Raw genomic sequence first — 18,796 nt, 5'->3', positions numbered from 1 at the left:
CCAGTGGCCTCGCTCAGCCGCGTGGAGGCGGAGCCGGCCCCCGTCTGGTGCTCACACCCGCACTCCATTGGCCTGTCTCCCTGGCTCGCACTTGACCTCACGGGGCAGGGTGTTCTTCTTGTCTTGCCGTTAGTATTTAGTATTTTCTAGTGGAGGTTTACAGGTGGCTCTTTCATATTTGTGGGATTGAGGTGGTTCCCTTCGCCTTCTGCCAGCACCTCCTACTTTAGTTTGTGTCTTGGCTGCTGTAGGGGACCCCAACCTTCATCTGTTGGCGTGGCCGGCCACACGAGCTGCCGCGGTGCACACTCTGAACAGTGATAGGACTTCCCCCGCCCCGGGACGGGACCCCAGGAATCCCCTGCTCAAATGCTCCCGATGCCAGCGTCCTCCCATCGCAGGCTTTCCAGAGCAGGCCAGAGAGCCACATCAGACCCACAAACTTGGCTTCTCACATCTCCCCCAGTGGTAAGTTCTCTGTCGTCAGGACCTCCTTCTAGACCTCCACTTACAGTGTCATGGCTAGCATCAAATCTGGCTTGTCAGTGCGCTGTTTTGAGGAAGCCGATTGTTACAAATGCCATGGACAATTCCAGTACATGTTTGTTTGTTATGATTTTACTCGAGCTAAAGGAATGGATTATTCCAGTTATGCAGATAACGTAGAATTCAGTTCCAGGTTAAGTCTGAAGTTGGCATAAATTCAGGTTCTTCAGACCGACCTAAGAAGTGGTTTTAGGAAGTAAAACAGGAAGATGCCTTTTTTAAAGTTGAGCCTGTTGACTTTTAGATGCCTGTCTCCCGACCTCGCTTAGCGATCACATGTGCGCAAGAGCCCAGTTAGCACGGCAGCAGGACCAGAGCTCCCCCGTAAGGGAGGCTCGCGGTACCTCCATGTCCTCTTGCCGCCCCTTGAGCTAGTCAGTCAGGTCGGCAGGAGCAGAGACAGGTGAGCGCTCGGCGGGGTGTAATTCGGTGTTTTTGTATCACGCAGCCTGAGGAACGCCAGTGGCCTGACAGCAGCAGACATTGCTCAAACCCAGGGTTTCCAAGAGTGCACCCAGTTTCTCTTGAACCTGCAGAACTGTCACCTGAGCCGTTTCTATGATAACGGCCCCATAAACGGGGGCCATCAGAGCCGATTCCCTAATCATACTAGTGCGGGAGCCAATCGCAAGAGATGCTTGGAAGATCCAGAGCCCTTTGGAGTGAAGAAGGCTCGAACCGAAGGTGAGACCCCTTGGTGGACGGGAGGGGGCACTCTCCTCTTTCCTGTAGCGTGTGCTCTTTTTTACGGCTGGAAGCACCTTCGAGAGGAGACCTTCGCTTGAGGGTCCTGTGCCTGGAGGAGCCTGGTGCAGTGGTGGCGTTTCCCCTGTGGCCCCTGGAAGATTGGCCCTTTAACCAAAGGGGAGCGGTGAGAGGGCAGTGTTGACAGCTCAGATGGAAGTGTGCGTGTGTGTACCTTTGTGCACACCCAGGGTTTTCTGCCACGAATTAGAAAGATTTTTCTCTTTCCTGTACCTGTTTGAAATATAACTATTAAAAAAATCCGCCACCGTGCCTGATTTTTTTTGTTTCCTCTGAATGTCCCTGAGCTTATGAATAACATTGCTGGTCTGGTAGCAAAACACGGTTTCACGTCTGGGCAGGGAGAGGTTTGCCTCAGCTGGTCTCCGCACCCACAGTGCGGTGTGTGTGCCGTGGTGAGACCCGAGGATACGCCTGGAAGGTAAGTGAATTATAAGTGTTCTCCCACCTTTTTATCTTCAGATGATTTTGGAGTTCATGGTGCAGCAGAGTCACTGGTCAGTCTCAGATGAGAACAGCTCCCCTTCACCTAGAGAAACACATGTGTGTGCACCTGTCTGTAAGAGATCTTACAGACCAGTGGCCGGGCAGGAGTATTTAACAAAGCGACACAGAGAGGGACACGTAGAGGTGGCAGTGAAAAGTAATCACATTGGAATTGGGAGCTTGGGTAAGAGAGCTGAGCATAAGGACAAAGTTGTGCCCTTTGATTAAAAAAATAAAAAGCTATGCAAGAAACGGAGGAGGAAAACCTGGGCGGCTGAAGGCCTCCGTTGCCCACACCCCACAGGGGTCAACGTGATCCTCTTTCCAACGCTGCACATTTTCAGTCTGACTGGACAGTGTTTGGATGAAAACGGGCTTCTTTTACTATAAAGTTGATAAAATTGTATTACCTGCTTTTAAATACTTAGTGACTATGGAAACCGGGCTTTTTTATTGTGGAAATGAATGTATGAACTTGAGGTGGTGGTTTACGAAACTCCTGGCTTCTGTGAGTCACAGAACTCTCTAAGAGTGCCAGAAGGGAGTAAGCACGAATGACACGAGCAGGTGTCCACCCTCGCAGGGGCCCGAACAGTGAGCTGTCGTCCAGCACGGTCACTGATGTGTATGTGTTCCAGCCGAGTCTTCCCTAACATAGTCTAAAAGCCCTTTAAGAGCATCCACTTTTTTAAAATAGTCTTTTCTTGTCCGCTTCATGCCTGGTTTTGTATTTTGGAATGACGTGAAGTGTCGGCCTCGTGGGCCCTCGGGCAGCAGACCAGTATGTGTCCATGTGCACGGGTGCTGGTTCACAGCAGAAATTGGATTCTGCTAGTAGGCCAAGACGGATGTCCCCGGACGTTCTAACAAGACTCACACATGGGCCAAAGAGTTTTTCCAGCCAGGCTCTGCAGCGTTCAGGCCCGTCGGATCTGCCAGCGTCTCCTTATTGACGCCCCTGAAGAGACCAGAATGTACGTTTCCTAGACCTTGTCACCACACAGACGGATCCGAAGAACCGGGCGGGTGGACAGATGTGGACGGGGGAATTTCCCTCCTCCAGGCAGGTTTGCTTTGGCTCACAGGGTGAGAGACGCACATTTTGCCCCTGAGACTCCCCGGGCAGCCGGTTCCCGCTGCTCGGCCGGGGCACCGGCTGGGAAGAAGATGTGGCTGGAGCCTGGGCTTTGAGGCACGTGGCCCCGAGGCTGGGCTGTGCTGCCCGCCCCAGCGGCGGTCCCATCTGTCAACCAGTGCAGGAGACATCTGAGCTGGACCGAGCTGGACCGTCCTTGCTCCCGTCCCCCAGGCAGTGCTGGTCCCGGGCAGTGTCTCCCACGTCCCTGAGCGCGTGCGTATGTCTCCGGTCGTGGCCGTGGGAGCACGGACAGGCCTGCAGCCTGCGCCTCTTTCCTCGCGGGGCGGGCTGCGAGTGGCCATGACTTGCTTTCGTTTTATCATTACGTGCTCGCCGTGAGTGGGGGCCGGGGTGTGGGTCTCATGACTTTGCCCCAGCTGCCTGGGTTTTCGCAAGGAAGTTTGCCTGTGCGAGTGCTTCTGCCCTGGGCTTGGGTTCCAGTGGGCGATTCAAGATACGTTGTTGTAGTTCATTTTCACTTAATACCTGGCATCTCGTTTTGATTTGCTATGTAAATGTCTGAGCTTCAGGTTTTGCTCGTTCTGAATTATTCATTTTGCAAATAAGTTTTTGGCTCCCACACCAGAGTAAAAATAAGCATTTTTTTCCTTATCCAATACATGCATATAAAATACTTTTGAATAACTTCCCATGCCAACATATTTAAAAGAATTTAAAATTTTGTCTCCAAAAAAAAAAAAAAAAAAAATTTCTGTTTCCCTTCTTTCTTCCCCAGTACAAGTTAGGCTTTTAAGTGCCAGGAGTGCTGTCCGGGCCCTAGGAAGGCATAGCTTAGACCTTACCAATGAGATTCAGGCCAGTCTTTCTGCAACTAAATCACACACACTCGTGTTTTTAATGTGCATTTTATGTTCATAAAAGTTATTTCCAGAAGTTTTTCTGGCTAAGCCAACTTTTTAAGTGTGCTTTGTGAATTTATATTTTTTTAACTTTTTTTTTTTTTTTTTACTTTGGAATCCTGAGACAAAGTTCCCTACTCTTCTCCACAGAAAGTGGCCTCTGTCCCTGCTTCCACTAAACTGTTTTCAGATGTTTTAATGTCATTGGTGTGATTTTCCCTTGGAAACTACGGATGGAAAAGAACTTGAAGGATTAATGACGCCGCAGCCTTTCCGTGCTACTTGACGGGTCGTCTGCTGTGCTGGGGGAGTGGGCGAGCCTCGGGCAGGTCCTATGTGAAAGCCCCCGCCCCACCATTCACACAAGGATCCCCTCCACCCTGGTCAGAGCGTAGACCTAGTCCGTGGGGCCATGAACTCGAGCGTAAAGTCCAGTCCAAAGTCACTTCAACGGTTGATTCTAATTAGAAGTATTTTGGCATAAGATGGGGTTTTGTTCATTTGGGGTGGCACAAGGAAGCACGAGTGTGTAAGTGGGTTTTGGGGTGTTTTCCCCCCGTTTATCAACCGTTGGCTCGAGGTGGGATGACAGATGTCCTTCAGTGACGGCTGCTCTGTAACGGTTCTGTTAGTGTTTCTGTTAACCTTCAGGAGTAACAGTACCGTTACCCATGTGTGTGGTCCTTGGAAACCTGCCCAGATACCAGGGAGACTGGTTGGGAAAGAATGCCGGTCCTGTCCGGTCCTGTCCATGGGAGAGACTTCCCTCTTCTTTTAATCAGGAGTTGCTTTGGCTGCAGCTCCCGCGTTGGGAGCAGGGAGGGGCAGGGTGATTTGCAGACTGAGCCAGCGGCCGGGGTTTTGTGACTGGGAACAGTTGCCATAGGAAGGAGCCTGTGTTAATACCAGGTCTCGTTAAATCGGTTTTTAATTCAGATGGATATAGTACTGATCTTAGAATTTCATACATAATGTATAGGTATTTAACTTACAAAAACACCTATTCGGAAAACTACAGCATTATGGTTCTGTTTAAAATCAGCAGTGAAGTTTCTCAGCACACCTTCCCCCTGGATAAACTTCACATTAAACAGTCTGCACTCCGGTCTTCAGTATCCGTCCGGACCACAGCGGAGACGGGCCGTGGCAGGTGGCAGGGGGGAGGGTGACGCGTCTGCCTAGTTAGAGCCTGAGCCTCAGGAGATCCACTGCCTCCCCAGTTAAAAATGTGGCTCCCGCCTGTTTGATCCCATACGTTAGAGACACACAGGACTGACTTCAGGTGCTAAGTGTTTGACCAGAGTAAAAACAGTGCGTTTGGAATAACAAAGGGTTGTTTTGTCTTGATCCCTGAAGACTTAGCATCCGGTAATGGTGATCTGAATGACACTTGAGAACCAAGCACTCTGTGATTTGCACCGTTTCTGTCTCGAATTCCAGCCTCCGGAGGTTCCTCTGTTCCCAGAGCAGTGTAGCGGCCGTGTCAGCCATCCCATGCACCTTCCTCCCTCCTGCGTCCTTTCACAGAACCCCAAGGCCCCCCGTGGTGTTTCCAGAACTCTCACTGCTGCATTTGGGGCCATGGCGGGAGCTTAGAGTCTGTGAAATGGTCCCCCACAGTAGAACCACCTTCATTATGGCCTCAGGTCCTGCTTTGATTGAAACTGAACCTCTCTTTAAAAAGTAGTTATCCAGGTAAATTGTGCTAAGTGCATAAGAAATCGTTCTGATTAATTAAGGCCAGTGGGAAGCCCCCGGGGGAGACTTTCCTTCCCGACTACTTTAAAGGGGACGTGAGGGCTTGCCAGTGGTTGGGGCTCCCGGTTCCACGGGGAGACCACAGGCGTGTGAAGCGTCCTGGGGCTCCTGGCCAACTCCCCTTGGGGGCTGACCCACACCTGGGACCCCCACACACTGGCCCGCTGAAGACGCACAACAGGGGGTCACTAGTCTTTGTCACGAGCCCAGTCTCACTGAGGTCTGTCGTGCAAACCTACTTGGCAGTGCTTGTGTGCCCGACAGCGCCCTCGTGCTGGGTCCAGGGGTTCGCGCCCTGCTAGCCAGCCAGAACACCAGCACCTCACAAGGATGTGACCATAGAGATTGAATTTTGCTTTTTAAGAGACGCTTCTGCCTTGAACGTTAAAATAAGCCTGAGTGGGCGTTCTTCAGGAGCCCTAGGTGAGCTTGCAGGTGTCCTTGGTGATTGGAATCTTGTGTTTGGGGGGTGCCGGGCTGGCTCAGTAGGAGCTTGTGGTCATCAGTTCAAGCCTCACGCTGGGCAAAGAGTTCACTATTACGAAGTGAAACATAACTCGTTTTTGTCCTGCACGTGCTCCTTCCCGGCCGTACCGAGCCCCTCAGGAATCCGCTTCCCGACAGCACCGTCCAGTGCTCCCCGCCTTCCAAAGCCCAGGGACACCTCCCCCAGGCTTTCAGACTGCTCGTGCGTCAAGCAAACACGTGGCTGTAGAATCTTGCTGAGAGCTGGCCTCGGGCTTCAGACGGCCGTACCAGTGCCCGGTTCTGCATTTGGACCGTGGTCAGTCATGCTTGCAAAGTCGCCTCTGTAGAAAGGAAGCCGGGAGGGTTTTTCTTGAGCCGCTGCTAGGCAGTGTCCTGCCGCAGATGGTCCACAGCTAATGCGTGCTAGAATCTCGTGTCCTCAACAAATGTCTCCTGTGGCCGAGTAGGAGGTAAGGACTTTTTTTAACGAAATGTGTCGTGGTCTTTGCTTTTTTCTGTGGAGGTCGGTAGAGAGATGGGAAGAGAAGGTGCTGCTGCTCCGAGCCCCAGAGAGCGTCCAAACTGACCGCTTGGGGAGAGACCCCTCGCGTTCTGTCTGCGAGGCTGCCTTTCTCAGACGCAGCGTGGCACGTCTCCGTGGCTCCTTCGGCAGAACACGAATGGGTGTGGGGGAGAGGAGTCTGGTCGGAGCCAATGTTCCGACAGTTCTGAGAGGCCGGTGTCAATCACGGTTCGTAAAACACAGATTTAAAAAGTAAATTGCGTCTGTGCCGCTGATTGCTAGACGTTGGAATGACGCGGGTCCTTGTGCAGCCGGACTGTCTGCCGCGGAGTTTTAAAAAGCCTTGCAGGTGCTTCATGGCAACGATGCTCTACAAAGACGGCCTGTCTGTGGAGAACCCCGGCCTGAGTGCGTTAGCATATGCTCCCCTGTTAAAGAGTTCCTTGACTACAAGTAGGAGAGCCTTCGGTCGGTTTCGTTTTTGTCTCGTTCTTTTACGAGGAGCCGTCGGCACCGACCGCGCACCTGCGAGGTGGCAGGGTTTCAGAGTCGGCCCCATGCTCTGCATGGGTCTCTCCTTCCCGGAGTCATTTCCACAGCAAACTGGCCTTGTCCCCTGATTCCTCCTCTTCGTTTGACCTTGGATGTCCCCAGACTCCTCTCCCTGCGGCCCCTCCAGCCCCCTAGCGGCAGGCCCGCCCAGGCTGCTGCTCTTCACGGCCGGCCTTTCCAGGGGGCCAGTCTCCTGATTCTGTTACGGGTCGTTCCAGGACTAGTCACTTTTGTTTGCTTTCTGTGTTTGTGCCTTTTCAGGCTGGAGAGCGGCTTCGTTCATGGATACAGTCCCCTTTCTGAGCACTGGGCTTAAGGGATGAGAAGATAAGTAGCTCTGCTCTCAGGAAGCACTTTCAGATTTGTCCTCTGTCGGGGCTTTTGTAACCTGCTTTCCTTTTCAAGACATGTGAAATGGCACACTTAGCTCAGGGCTCACCGTCCCCAGGAACCCTGGCCCCCGAACCCTGAAGAGCAGACCTTGCGAGTACAGACACTGAACGCTGTGCTGTAGCCCCGTGAAGCTCCCCTTTTGCAGAGGCGTCCGTCCGTGGCTTTGCTGGGCTGGCGTGCGCCCGTTCTCCGCGGACCACCGGATTCCCAGGACGGCTTACCAGGCGTAGGAGAGGAAGGAGCAGGACCCGAGCCCACGCAGACCGCAGGCTCCTCAGAGACTCAGCAGTCTCTGAAATGACTGGCTGAGGTCTCCCCGAAGGTCCTGAACACCCCCCACCCCCTCGTGAAGGCGGCCAGTTTGCCACGGACTTGTTGAAAGTACCTGCTTCCCGGGTCGGGGGGGTGGTGGCAGCTTGCCTGTCGCTGATGGAGGAGAGCCTTGAGTGGGAAGGCCGGAAATCCGTGGCTTAATGCCTTGGGCTTAAAAGCACCTGTGTTGTGAGTGACCTTGGCCTCCTACCTGTGCCGACCAGCTACACAGGTCACGCTGGTCTGTTTCTCCCACATGCCAGTCGTCCGGGACTTGCGTTCCTCTTCACGAAGACCATACATTATTCTCCGGTCTCCGCGGTTTGGCTTACGGTTAGTGGCAATCTGGAGCTGTTACGCTCGCTCCTTCCTTTTACACCTATAAGAAATGACTCCTGCCTCCAAATCAGAAGTAACTGAAGCTGCAGAGGTCATGTCTGTTTTTAAATGTTTATTGGAAAGATTTAGCACAAAAGTTGTTTATTGTATATATACTTTGACCCAGAAATTTATCTGATTAAAGACCCAGAAGTACATAGGTGCCGTGGTGAAGTTGTCCATTGTGGTGCTCACTAAAGGACAGCCGGGGAGTTGCGGGGGGTTATAATGCGACCCTACAGCGGATTATTATTTGACTTTAAAAGGTTCTTTTGGACTTTGCTCACGAGCTGCATTCATGCCATGGTAGATGAAGAGAAGCAAGGCATGAAGGCGATCTGGGGGTCCGATTTTGTAATAGCACATGTGTGCTGAGACCAGAAAGCCACATACACGGGAACGTGGCTGCTGGGGGTAGGGTGGGGGCGCCCAGGGAATGTGCCCAGGGGAGTGTTTCCACACAATGAGTGTGTAACGTGATTACACACTTGCAGGAAACGTGATTAAATGCGCATGTTCATTTTCCTCCAAGATCCAGAGAATGATGCTTTTTTGAGGAATGTGCGTAGCTTCAGCTCCAAAGATCTTGGAACTAGGACTGTAATGTTCGTTTCCGGTGTTACTGTATCTTGGTGCACGGGCCCATGCCCCCAGGACAGTATTTAACCTTGGCTTTTACTTTCCTTTCTACTACTGAAATTAGTGAATTTTTTTTTAATTTAGGATAATTTTAATGGTTTTCACGTTATTCAAGAATTTGTCTTTGTATTTCTTTTTTTTTTTTTAAGATTTTATTTACTTATTTGACAGACAGAGATCCCAAGTAGGCAGAGAGGAGGCAGAGAAAGAGAGGAGGAAGCAGGCTCCCTGCTGAGCGGAGCCCGATGCGGGGCTCGATCCCAGGACTCTGGGATCATGACCTGAGCCGAAGGCAGCGGCTTAACCCACTGAGCCACCCAGACGCCCCTGTCTTCGTATTTCTTTATGAAAAATAACTGAAGGAACATTTTGGGGCATAATACAGAGTATGCTGAACTTAGAAACATATTTAGAAACCTCTGTGGGTTGTAGAACTGCTTTATTTCCTCCAGGGACCAGCCATGAAGGAGAATTTGTGCCACTGGGTACAGGTAGAGTAAAGTAAGTGTCCGAAATCCCGTGACTTTTCCTTGGAGTTGCACATTTCGGGAAGTTTCCCAGTCGTGCTCTAGGCTCTTTGCTGATCCCTATATTCCGTTGTTTTCACAGATTGGGAGCATTCAGGACTCTTAGAGGAAAAAAGGAGGGAGAAACCATTGTCTTAAAAGCCTGCGGGTGCAGGGATCTAAAATTGCCTTTGTGTTCTGTGCAGCTCGGAGCTCGGGTCCCTGCACGCTGCTGGGGAACAGCGACGCAGACGACGAAGCTGACAAAATGCTGGTCGACAGAGAGCTCACGGCTGTCACAGGTGGGAGTGGACAGTTCCCTGTTAGCTGCGGCAGCAGCCCCATGGTCGAAGACACCAGACAGCAGGAGGGTGGTTCTGTCGGACCCAGAGAAATAGAAGTATACACGGTCTCAGCGATGCAAACGCCTTGTCGCTGCAGGAACCAGTGTGCGTACTATTTCTGACCCGAGTCTCCTCCCCAGCGTTGCACTTTGTTGTCCGACGTTTTAAAGAATGTTATACTGCAGTTTGCGTATCTTGGGCGAGTTTGTAGATACAAGGATAAGTGTTTTGGGTGCATTCTGTAGATATGAGACGTTTAAGTGCAATCTTCCTATTTTGGTTTGAAGCTTCCGCTTAACGTGCCTTGTTTAATTTCAAAGAGATTTCGCATGCTTACTTTCCTGACATCTGACCTTTGGGTGAACACACCAGACATCTGTTGCTAGTAGTTTCTGCCTGGTGCGCAGCAAGAAGGATGATTTGCTGTGGACATGGAGGACGGGTGGATGGTTTTGACCTGTGACTGGGCTCGCCAGCGTGGGGCCTCCCACTCGCCTCTGCTGGTTGCTGTGGTTTCTGGGACAGCAACTCCCAAATCCAGCCAAGTGCTGGGCACCATGGCCCCCAGACACGTACACGCTATAGGTGTTAATGTCTCCGCACAGTTGATAGTTAAAGGCTGTTTCTTTTAGCATTCAGAATCTTCAAGACTTTTCCTTGGAGTTAACACTTTTCTCTGCCAATTTTCTCTTTAGATGACCATGAAAACATCTTAGCAGTTTTCTTACTGTGTTAATATATGTAGAAATAGATACTGGTTTGTTTAAGGTTTTATTGTGTGTCTATGCTAAATTCTTCACTGGGGTAAGAGATTATGCATTATGCTTCCCAGACATACATGAAAAATCATTTCTGTGACTAAAAATGGAAGGAAAATGTGTACATCTTTCTAGAAGCTACAGGGTTACAGGCGGAATCACCTTCTTGCCAGATAATTAAATGGGTAGATTTTCTGTGGAAAATCCTAATACGTTAATAATTTTAAGACCTTGGCTAAAGACAAGTAACAAAACCCAAAGCTTTTCAAAACAAATGACATAGCTACATGCTTTAAAAGGCAGAAGTAATCTCTAAACTTCAAGCATTAATATCCTGCGTTTTCAGGCCAAATTTAATAGCCAGCATGGGTGTCGCGTTGAAAAGGCCACATTTTTATTTCAAGCCCAGCTTGTCCTGTGTGAAGGGCGCCATACTTCCGGTCACCTCACGCACAGCACCGTCCTCCCACGTGCACAAAACGGGCTGAACTTCTGGGGGCCGTGCCGTGGGCAGGCAGGTGGTGTGCGGGAGTGTGGGCCTGGAGAGGCGTGAGGGGCAAGGAGCTAGGACGGTGTTGGAGGTGGCCAGGCGGGGTCACGAATAGCCAGTCTCTAGGATGCCCGCCGTTCTCGTGCTCAGCTGGATTAGATTTTCCGCAAGGACATGAGGTCATGAAGTAGCCTTGGTGTTGACGTTGCGTCCCAGCGCTCGTCCTCGCACCCCCCAGGTACTAGAGGAGATGCGTGCACACGGAGCTCGAACGGAGAACTGAGTCAAGGTGACTCCGATGTCTGAGCCAGTGCTCCTGGACCTTTTCAGGGCTGATCCCCTGGAAACCTCATGTCCGTGTCTGTTACTAGGACACAGTTATTTGTCTTAGTAACCATCAAGGTCACCATCCTACTCCTGAATTTCATCACCCAGGAACACTGATAAAAGTTCTCTGGGATTAGCTCATTTTATTTCTTTTTATTCTACTTCATGTTCAGTTCTTGAAATACTTCTTCTCTAGTCTTGAGTTTTAACTAAATAAAAGAGCTGTCCTTTAATTTGGAAAAAAAAAAAAAAGAAGTCCGTTATCCTCTGAAGAATTTATAGCAGTTATAAAGTATGATTATCACTTAAACTGCCAGAAAAATGATTAACGGAATGTGTAGAAGGTGATTTTGTTCATTGAACACCCATGATTTTTTATTGGCAGGAAGATTTGCGGGACACACAGAAACCTATGTCCAAGTGCAAATCAGAGGCACCTGGCTGGTGAGGCGGAAAGTCAGCCCTTCTGGGGGAGGGCCACACTGTGTGTCAGGGGCCTGTGGGTGCGGAAACGTGTCTTCGTTCCAACGGTCGTGGGACTCCATTCGTGTGTTTAATACCATACCTTGCTTTAACAGCTCAGAACATTGAGATAAAATTTCCTATTACCAAGCAAGACCTAATTTTCAGTCATTCTTTGTACTGTTCTGTGAACTCCTATGAACGTGAATATTGAATCCCGGGTTTCCTTGTACAGAAAAGTACCTTGTAATCGCTGTCCCCTTGGGCTCGGGTGTGTTGGGATCGACTCTGTCATTCCCCCTAAGACATCTCCTCTTGGTGGATGTCTGCCTATGCAGGTTAAGCAAGCAACATTTTCCCAACCTAAGCGTTTTTTTACCGTAGCCTCATTAGATGAAGCCTTGGACATCGGAGTCCACTCACCTGGCGAACTCGGAAGGCCCTGCCAGGGCTCGCGCTGCTGTGCCGCCGGTCCCAGACCGCACGCGTGAGAGCGCTTAGTGTCCCATCCTTGCCGGCCGCTCGCCGAGCCACACAGGTGCCACGCGGATGCAAGGGTCGCAAAGATCTGAGCTCCCGTGTTCCGAGCGCCAGGCCTGAGCAGTGGGCCACGTCCCCAGAGCTCGCGTGGCGCGGTCCCAGGAGCCCCCAGGCCCCCGTTTTGGTGGCCGCCTTTCCTTCAGAGCTGGAGAGGGGTGGGGTTTTATTTTAACCCTGTGGGAAACCTCCCACTTTGTTCTGCTGGACTGTCTCACAGGTGATTTTTAAAACGTCTTCCTGAAAGTAGTCTTAACACGAGAGCACTTTTTCGATTCTGGGTGTTGCTGGCGGCGTTCCGGGGCTGCTGGTCGTTTTCATGCTGCAGATCTGTCGGCTCAGCCGTTTGCTTTCAGTTGCTCGGTGCAGCCGAAAGCCAGAGATGTGTCCTGTCTTACCAGGAACATGCTGCTGTTGGTTCTATTTTTAAATCTGCCTATGCAGTTTTTTACCTCCGGAAAAGGAACTGGTTTGTTTTAAAGAAAAAAAAAAAGAAGCTAAATAAATCCTTTAGAGTTGTGGCAGCAATGAAACCGTTCTAGTTCCTCCTCCCCCTCTGGTTCAGAATTTTGGTGACAGGTGTATTTCTCAATGCAGATATGAAACACAGTAGCCCCGCATCGGATACATTGGCAAATGGATGTGTCATCAATGGACATTTGGACTTCCCCTCCACGACACAGCTCAATGGGATGGAGAGCGGGAGTGACCAGAGCTTATCAGGAGCTAATGGTTTTAGCAGTGGCATAGTTCAAGGACGGCCTTTTCCGAGTAGCCAGGGTTCGCTTTGTGTCAATGGGACCGAGGAACCGGAAAAGACCATGAGCGCTAACGCCGAGATGTGCGGCTCTCTGCACCTGAACGGGAGCCCGAGTAGCTGCGTGGCTAATAGACCATCCTGGGTGGAGGGCATTGAGGAGAACCTGCACTACGGGCATTACCATGGGTTTGGGGACACCGCTGAAAGCATCCCCGAGCTTAGTAGCGTGGCGGAGCACCCCAGCTCCGCGAAGGGGGCAGAGAGACACGGCGGTGCCGCCCTGGGGGCCATGCACCTGTACCACGGCTCGTAGAGACCGGCAGCCTGACCGTGCGGACGCGCCCATCCCTCCTAGTAGCCAACTACGAATACTCATGTAGCGCCCATTTGAGGGAATGTCACGACTTGTACTGGTTTTGTATACTTCAGCTTTCTGACAAAGTCAGCTTGTGTTTGAGAAGTTCCTCGTGAGTCCTGTTGTATGCACGAGGACGGCTGACTAAGCGCCCAGGTGTTTCCTCTGCAGGTTGGTGGGCCTCTTTCCGAGTCTAATTTTTCGGCTGCCAGCCTCGGTGTTTTCCTTTGAACACCGTCACCGTAGAATGCCGTCCTTCCAGACTGCTGGTCCACAGTCCTTTTGAAAAGCTTGCTTCTGCTCTAACCCGTAGAATCTGTGACAGAAGACGGCTCGTTCCCTATGCAAAGTACAGCCTTACAGAGATTTCTTGAAAAAAAGAACATTTGTCTTTTTCAAAGTCTTTTCATTGAAACTTTGCAACTTGCCGTGTGGTGGGTCTTCCAGGCACGCGTGGTGGTTTGGGGGCGGAAGCGGCCCCTTTGTCAACAGCGTAGCTCCCTGCCCCGCGTTTCACTGAAAACACCTGCAGCCAGGACTGACTTCTGCCCTGTCGTGGTTTTATCCCACATGTCTTCTTTGTCTCTGCGGTTTGTACCACAGATAACGGTTTCCTTTGTATGTAGTGGAAATTACTATTTGTAAGAATTGTCGGGTCAGGATATTTAAAACTGACTGTTTTGACTTATATTTTCTTTTTTCTTGGTTTTTTTTGGGGGGGGGAGGGAGTGGTTTCTGCTTTAAAATGTATACCACTATGTGTATCCCGTCTACTGAGAGAATTTTGGATCTCTCTTAATAAAAGTGCACTAAGTTTATGGTTTTATAGAAATTAGCTTTTGTTTAAGCAGCTAGTGGTCACACTGTGCAAATATTGTAATGAATTTTTACTTTTCTGATTTTTGTAATGAAAATTGGTGAAGTTAGAGAAAATGTTCATTGAACAAGCCAATGTCCTAAGAGTGTTACTAACATCTTGTTTTTAAACTGTGCTTTACAGATTGAATAAAAAAACACACTTGAGCCATGCCTGGCGTGTGCTTTCTTTCTAGCGTGGAGGAGGGGGTGGGGGTGTCTGCGCAGGGGACAGGAAGGGAGGGACGAGTGGAGTGTCCCTTTTTATTTTGCTTGTAAGATTTTACTTTACTCCTCTGGTCCTGCCCATGTAATTTCTGGTCACTTTTGGTTTCTTGATGTATATGCTCTAGTCTTAGGACCCTTTTCTCCCAGAGCCTCTTGGGGGAATATCAGTTGTCTCAGCCAGCAGTATTGTCCCTGCGTGCGTAAAGACAATGACCATAATTTACTGAATTGGGCCAGCAGACATTTATGAACATAAGCCTTTTAAAACTAAAAATTACAGTTAGTAAATGCCAACAAGATAATCTTTCTGGCATGCCCTGTATGTTATTTAGAGCACTGGTTTCTTTATGCATATTATTGTAAATTTAACATACCAGAGTGAGGGGGCATTAGCCTTTGGAAGTGTCACAAAAATTACTGGAGGCTGAGAACAGAAGCGCGAATACACTTGCTGTGTCACTGCTGCCCAATCCCGTGCCCACGGCAGGCATCAGTAATCGCGCCCTGAGCCCGATTGGCGCTGCCGCCCTTCTAAATGACTGCTCTGAGAAGGTTGCTCTGAGTCTGCAGGAGAGGTGGAACCACGCAATCCTGTGCTTAGACTAGTCCTTAATGTATTTCCGAGACTGTGCAGTAAGTTAATATTTGCTGGAAAACATTAAGTGAATCTCTTAAAATGCTGGAGGATCAACCTTTCATTTAGTCTTGGGAGTTGTTGGACAGAATCTGACTGCTTCTCAGGGACCACCTACTGTGTAGAACCTACAGGGGCACCCGCTGTACACAGTGTGACGGATGCAGTTTCCTTGTCTCGTCTCTCAGAGGCATTGACGTGAGCATGTGAGGTTCCCGTTTACAGATCGTAACAACGTCGTTGCAGGAAAATCCCGTCGTCCCTGGAATTGGCTTCAGAATGCACAGGAGCGCTAGAGTGCAGATGGAACATGGCTCACACAGACCGGGGAGGAGCCGATGTTGACACTGGGTACATGAAGGTGTTTTGTTCTACTTTGTAGATATTTGGGGAAGTTTTTCATACTTAGGACCTGACAAAGAAAAAGTTCTAGTCCTTTAAAAACGTGAACATCATTTTAACACTGACCCAAGAATAAGCCGAAATTTTACTCTGCCTGTCTCACCAAAATTTAAGTGCATTCTAAATTATAAGAGTTTACTGGTTCTCTGTAAAAAGAGAAAAGAACGTGTAAAAAAAAAAGAACCTTTTGGGGCGCCTGGGTGGCTCAGTGGGTTAAGCCGCTGCCTTCGGCTCAGGTCATGATCTCAGAGTCCTGGGATCGAGCCCCACATCGGGCTCTCTGCTCAGCAGGGAGCCTGCTTCCTCCTCTCTCTCTGTCTGCCTCTCTGCCTGCTTGTGATCTCTCTGTCAAATAAATAAATAAAATCTTAAAAAAATAAAAATAAAAATAAAAAAAAGAACCTTTTTTGGCCTGAAGACCCTTTTAGGGGCTCATATGCTTAAACAGTAATCACAAATGGAAAATTAAACTTTAAAAACTCCATTGACAGTAACATCAAAACCATAAAACACCTAGGAATATACCTTAAAAGGTGTTCAAAACCTCCACACTGAAAACTAAAACATTTCAGAGAGAAAGAAGGTTGCAGATGATGTGCTACTGCATAGAGAAAACCCTAAACACGCCACCAAAACCTGTTAGAACTGATGAATGAATTCAGTAAAGTTGCAGGTTACAAAATTAATAAGCAGAAATCCGTTGCTTTTCATACACTAATGAAGTAGCAAGAAGAGAAATTAAGAAAATAATCCCACTTACAGTTGCACCGAGAATAATAAAGTACCTAGGAGCAAACTTAACCAAGGAAAAGAAAGCTTCTCGCTCTGAAAGCCATAAAGCAGTGATGAAAGAAACTGAGGAGGACACAAGTGAAAGGAAAGACATTCCATGCGTGTGCATCAGAAGGACAAATGTGCCCACACCACCCAAATCAACCTGCAGATTTAATGCAGTGCCTATCAAAATACTAACATTTTTTACAGAACTAGAACAAATAGTAATAAAATTTGTATGGAACCAGAAAAGACTTCAAATAGCCAAAGCAATCGCCAAAGAAGAACAAAGCTGAAGGTATCACAATCCCAAATTTGAAGGTGCGCTACAAAGCCACAGTCTTCAAAACGATATGGTTCTGGTGCAAAAATGGACACAGATCAATGGAACAGTATAGGGAACCCAGCACGGGAGCCCACACTTATGTTATCTACAACAGAGGAGGCAAGAATACATAGTGGGAAAACGTCTCTTCAAACGATGCTGTTGTTGGGGGGACATCTGACCTGAGTGGCCCAGTTGCTTAAGCATCTGCCTTAACCGGGGGATCGAACCCCGCATCAGGCTCTGTGCTCAGCAGGAAATCTGCTTCTCCTTCTGTCCCTGCCCACACTCATGCTCCATCTCTCTCTCTCTCTCTCTCTCTCTAAAATAATAAAATCTTTTTTTTTAAAGGTGTTGGGAAAACTGGACAGCTACTTGCAAAATAATGAAACCGGACCCCTTTCTCAGAGCATACACCAAAATAAGCTCGAAATGGATTAAAGTCCTATAGATGAGACCTGAAAACATAGAACTCCTAGAAGAAAACAAAGGCAGTCTTTTCTTTGACAATGGCCAGAGACCTTTTTCTCGGTAGATCTCAGGCAAGGGAAACAAAAGCAAAATTAGACTATTAGGACTATATCAAAATAAAACGTGAAGGAAGCCACCACAAGCCAAAGACAGACTGCTTAGTGGGAGGAGGTATTTGCCACTGATAAGGGATTAGTATCCAAAATACATAAAGAACTTCTACAACTTAGCACCCAAAACAAAAGAAAGTAACCCAACGAAAATGACTGAGGGCCCAAATAGACATTTTTCCAAAGAAAACGTACAGCTGGACAATGGACACATGGAAAGCTGTTCATCACTCAGGGCAATGCAAAGCAGACCTACAGTGGGGTGTCCCCTCACACCTGTCAGAAGGGCTAAAATAAAAAAATATATAATAAAAAAACACAAGAAACAACAGGTGTTGGTGAGGATGTAGAAAAAGAGGAGCCCTCGCGCGACGGTACGAAAGCAAACTGGCGCGGCCGCTGTGAAAACATTACGGAAGTTCCTCAATTAAAAATAGAACCACCATATGACCTAGTAATTATTTACCCAAAGACAATGAAAACACTAATTCAAAAGGATACATTCACCCCGTGTTTATTGCAGCATTATTTACAATGGCCAAACCGTGGAAACAAGCTGAGTGTCCGCGACTGATGCGTGGATAAGGAAGATGTGACGAACATACGGTGAAATGTAACTCGACCGTCAAGAGTGGAATCGTGCCGTTCACGACAGCATGGGTGGATCAAGAGGGTATACTGCAAAGTGAAGGACGTCGGTCGGAGAGCGAAATGCCATAGGAAGGGGATTAAAAGCACACTAACGAGGGGCACTGAGAAGTGTATAGAACTGTTGAATCACTGTGTTGTGCACCCAGAACTAACGTAGTACTGTAGGTTAAGTATATTGAAATTGAAAAAGGAAAATGTTCAAGACCTCTACACTGAAAACTACAAAACGTTCCAAAGAGAAAGTTTTAAATGAATGTTCCGGTTGACGTGTGTAAAGAAAATCTGACCTTGTACAGGTAAGTACTTGAGAAAGGGGGGGATATTTTCATTTTAATAGCCTTTGCAGTCCGCTGCGGGGATTTGACACCAGACCTGTACACTGGCAGTCCTCTCGGGCTAGCCGCCGTGTTGAGTCAGGCCACGGCGCTGGACATATTATACCCGGTTACTGGGCATTATCTTGCCCGCGAAATGGGCCTCTAATCCACGCGTCACTGTATAACATCCTGCATTAACTGTTTGGAGAACATTATTTGAGTTCTTCACATCTTCAAGTGTTGAAACGTTTTCTTATTAAAAAAAATCATCTTAACGTCATTAACAATCTCATAAAAGTTCAAGCTGGAAAGTGTCAAGTGCATGGTGCATGGTGCTGGATACAAGTTTGGAAATTGTCATTTTTGCTTGAAAGTTCAATGTTGGGGCGCCTGGGGGCACTCCCGTCGGTGAAGCCTCTGCCTTCGGCTCAGGTCATGATCTCAGGGTCCTGGGATCGAGCCCCGCATCGGGCTCCCTGATGAGCAGGATGTGTGCTTCCCCCTCTCCTCTGCCCCTGCTCTTTCTCGTGCATTCTCTAATAAATAAAATCTTTTTTAAAAATACGTAAGTAAAGAGAAAATGTCTTTTCATGACCGTCATTTGCTGCTACAGCTTTTCCAACAGTTCATACAGTTCAAGATCATCTAAGCCAGTTTTGTGAGCTGAACAGC

The 18,796-nt window shown here is 48.8% G+C and overlaps 1 protein-coding gene across 6 annotated transcripts in view; it reads left to right on the top strand.

Annotated features, from left to right (window-relative positions):
• Nucleotides 1-14,380, top strand: part of ANKRD10 (ankyrin repeat domain 10) — a 32,055-nt gene extending 17,675 nt beyond the window's left edge. For 3 of the 6 annotated variants that reach the window (XM_047720420.1, XM_047720421.1, XM_047720422.1), the window contains exons 3-6: nt 252-468; nt 995-1,230; nt 9,531-9,773; nt 12,840-14,380. In XM_047720420.1, the coding sequence (XP_047576376.1) occupies nt 252-468; nt 995-1,230; nt 9,531-9,773; nt 12,840-13,315 (1,172 nt within the window). In that variant the 3' untranslated portion in view covers nt 13,316-14,380. The remainder of the gene's footprint in view (nt 1-251; nt 469-994; nt 1,231-9,530; nt 9,774-12,839) is intronic. The other 3 variants (XM_047720417.1, XM_047720419.1, XM_047720418.1) reach the window with 2 other exon arrangements.
• The last annotated feature ends 4,416 nt before the right edge of the window (nt 14,381-18,796 follow it).

Source organism: Lutra lutra, chromosome 3, assembly GCF_902655055.1.
Source record: "Lutra lutra chromosome 3, mLutLut1.2, whole genome shotgun sequence".
Lineage (NCBI taxonomy): Eukaryota > Metazoa > Chordata > Mammalia > Carnivora > Mustelidae > Lutra > Lutra lutra.
The sequence above is the reverse complement of the archived record's forward strand: the minus strand, read 5'-3'. Positions and strand labels throughout refer to the sequence as shown.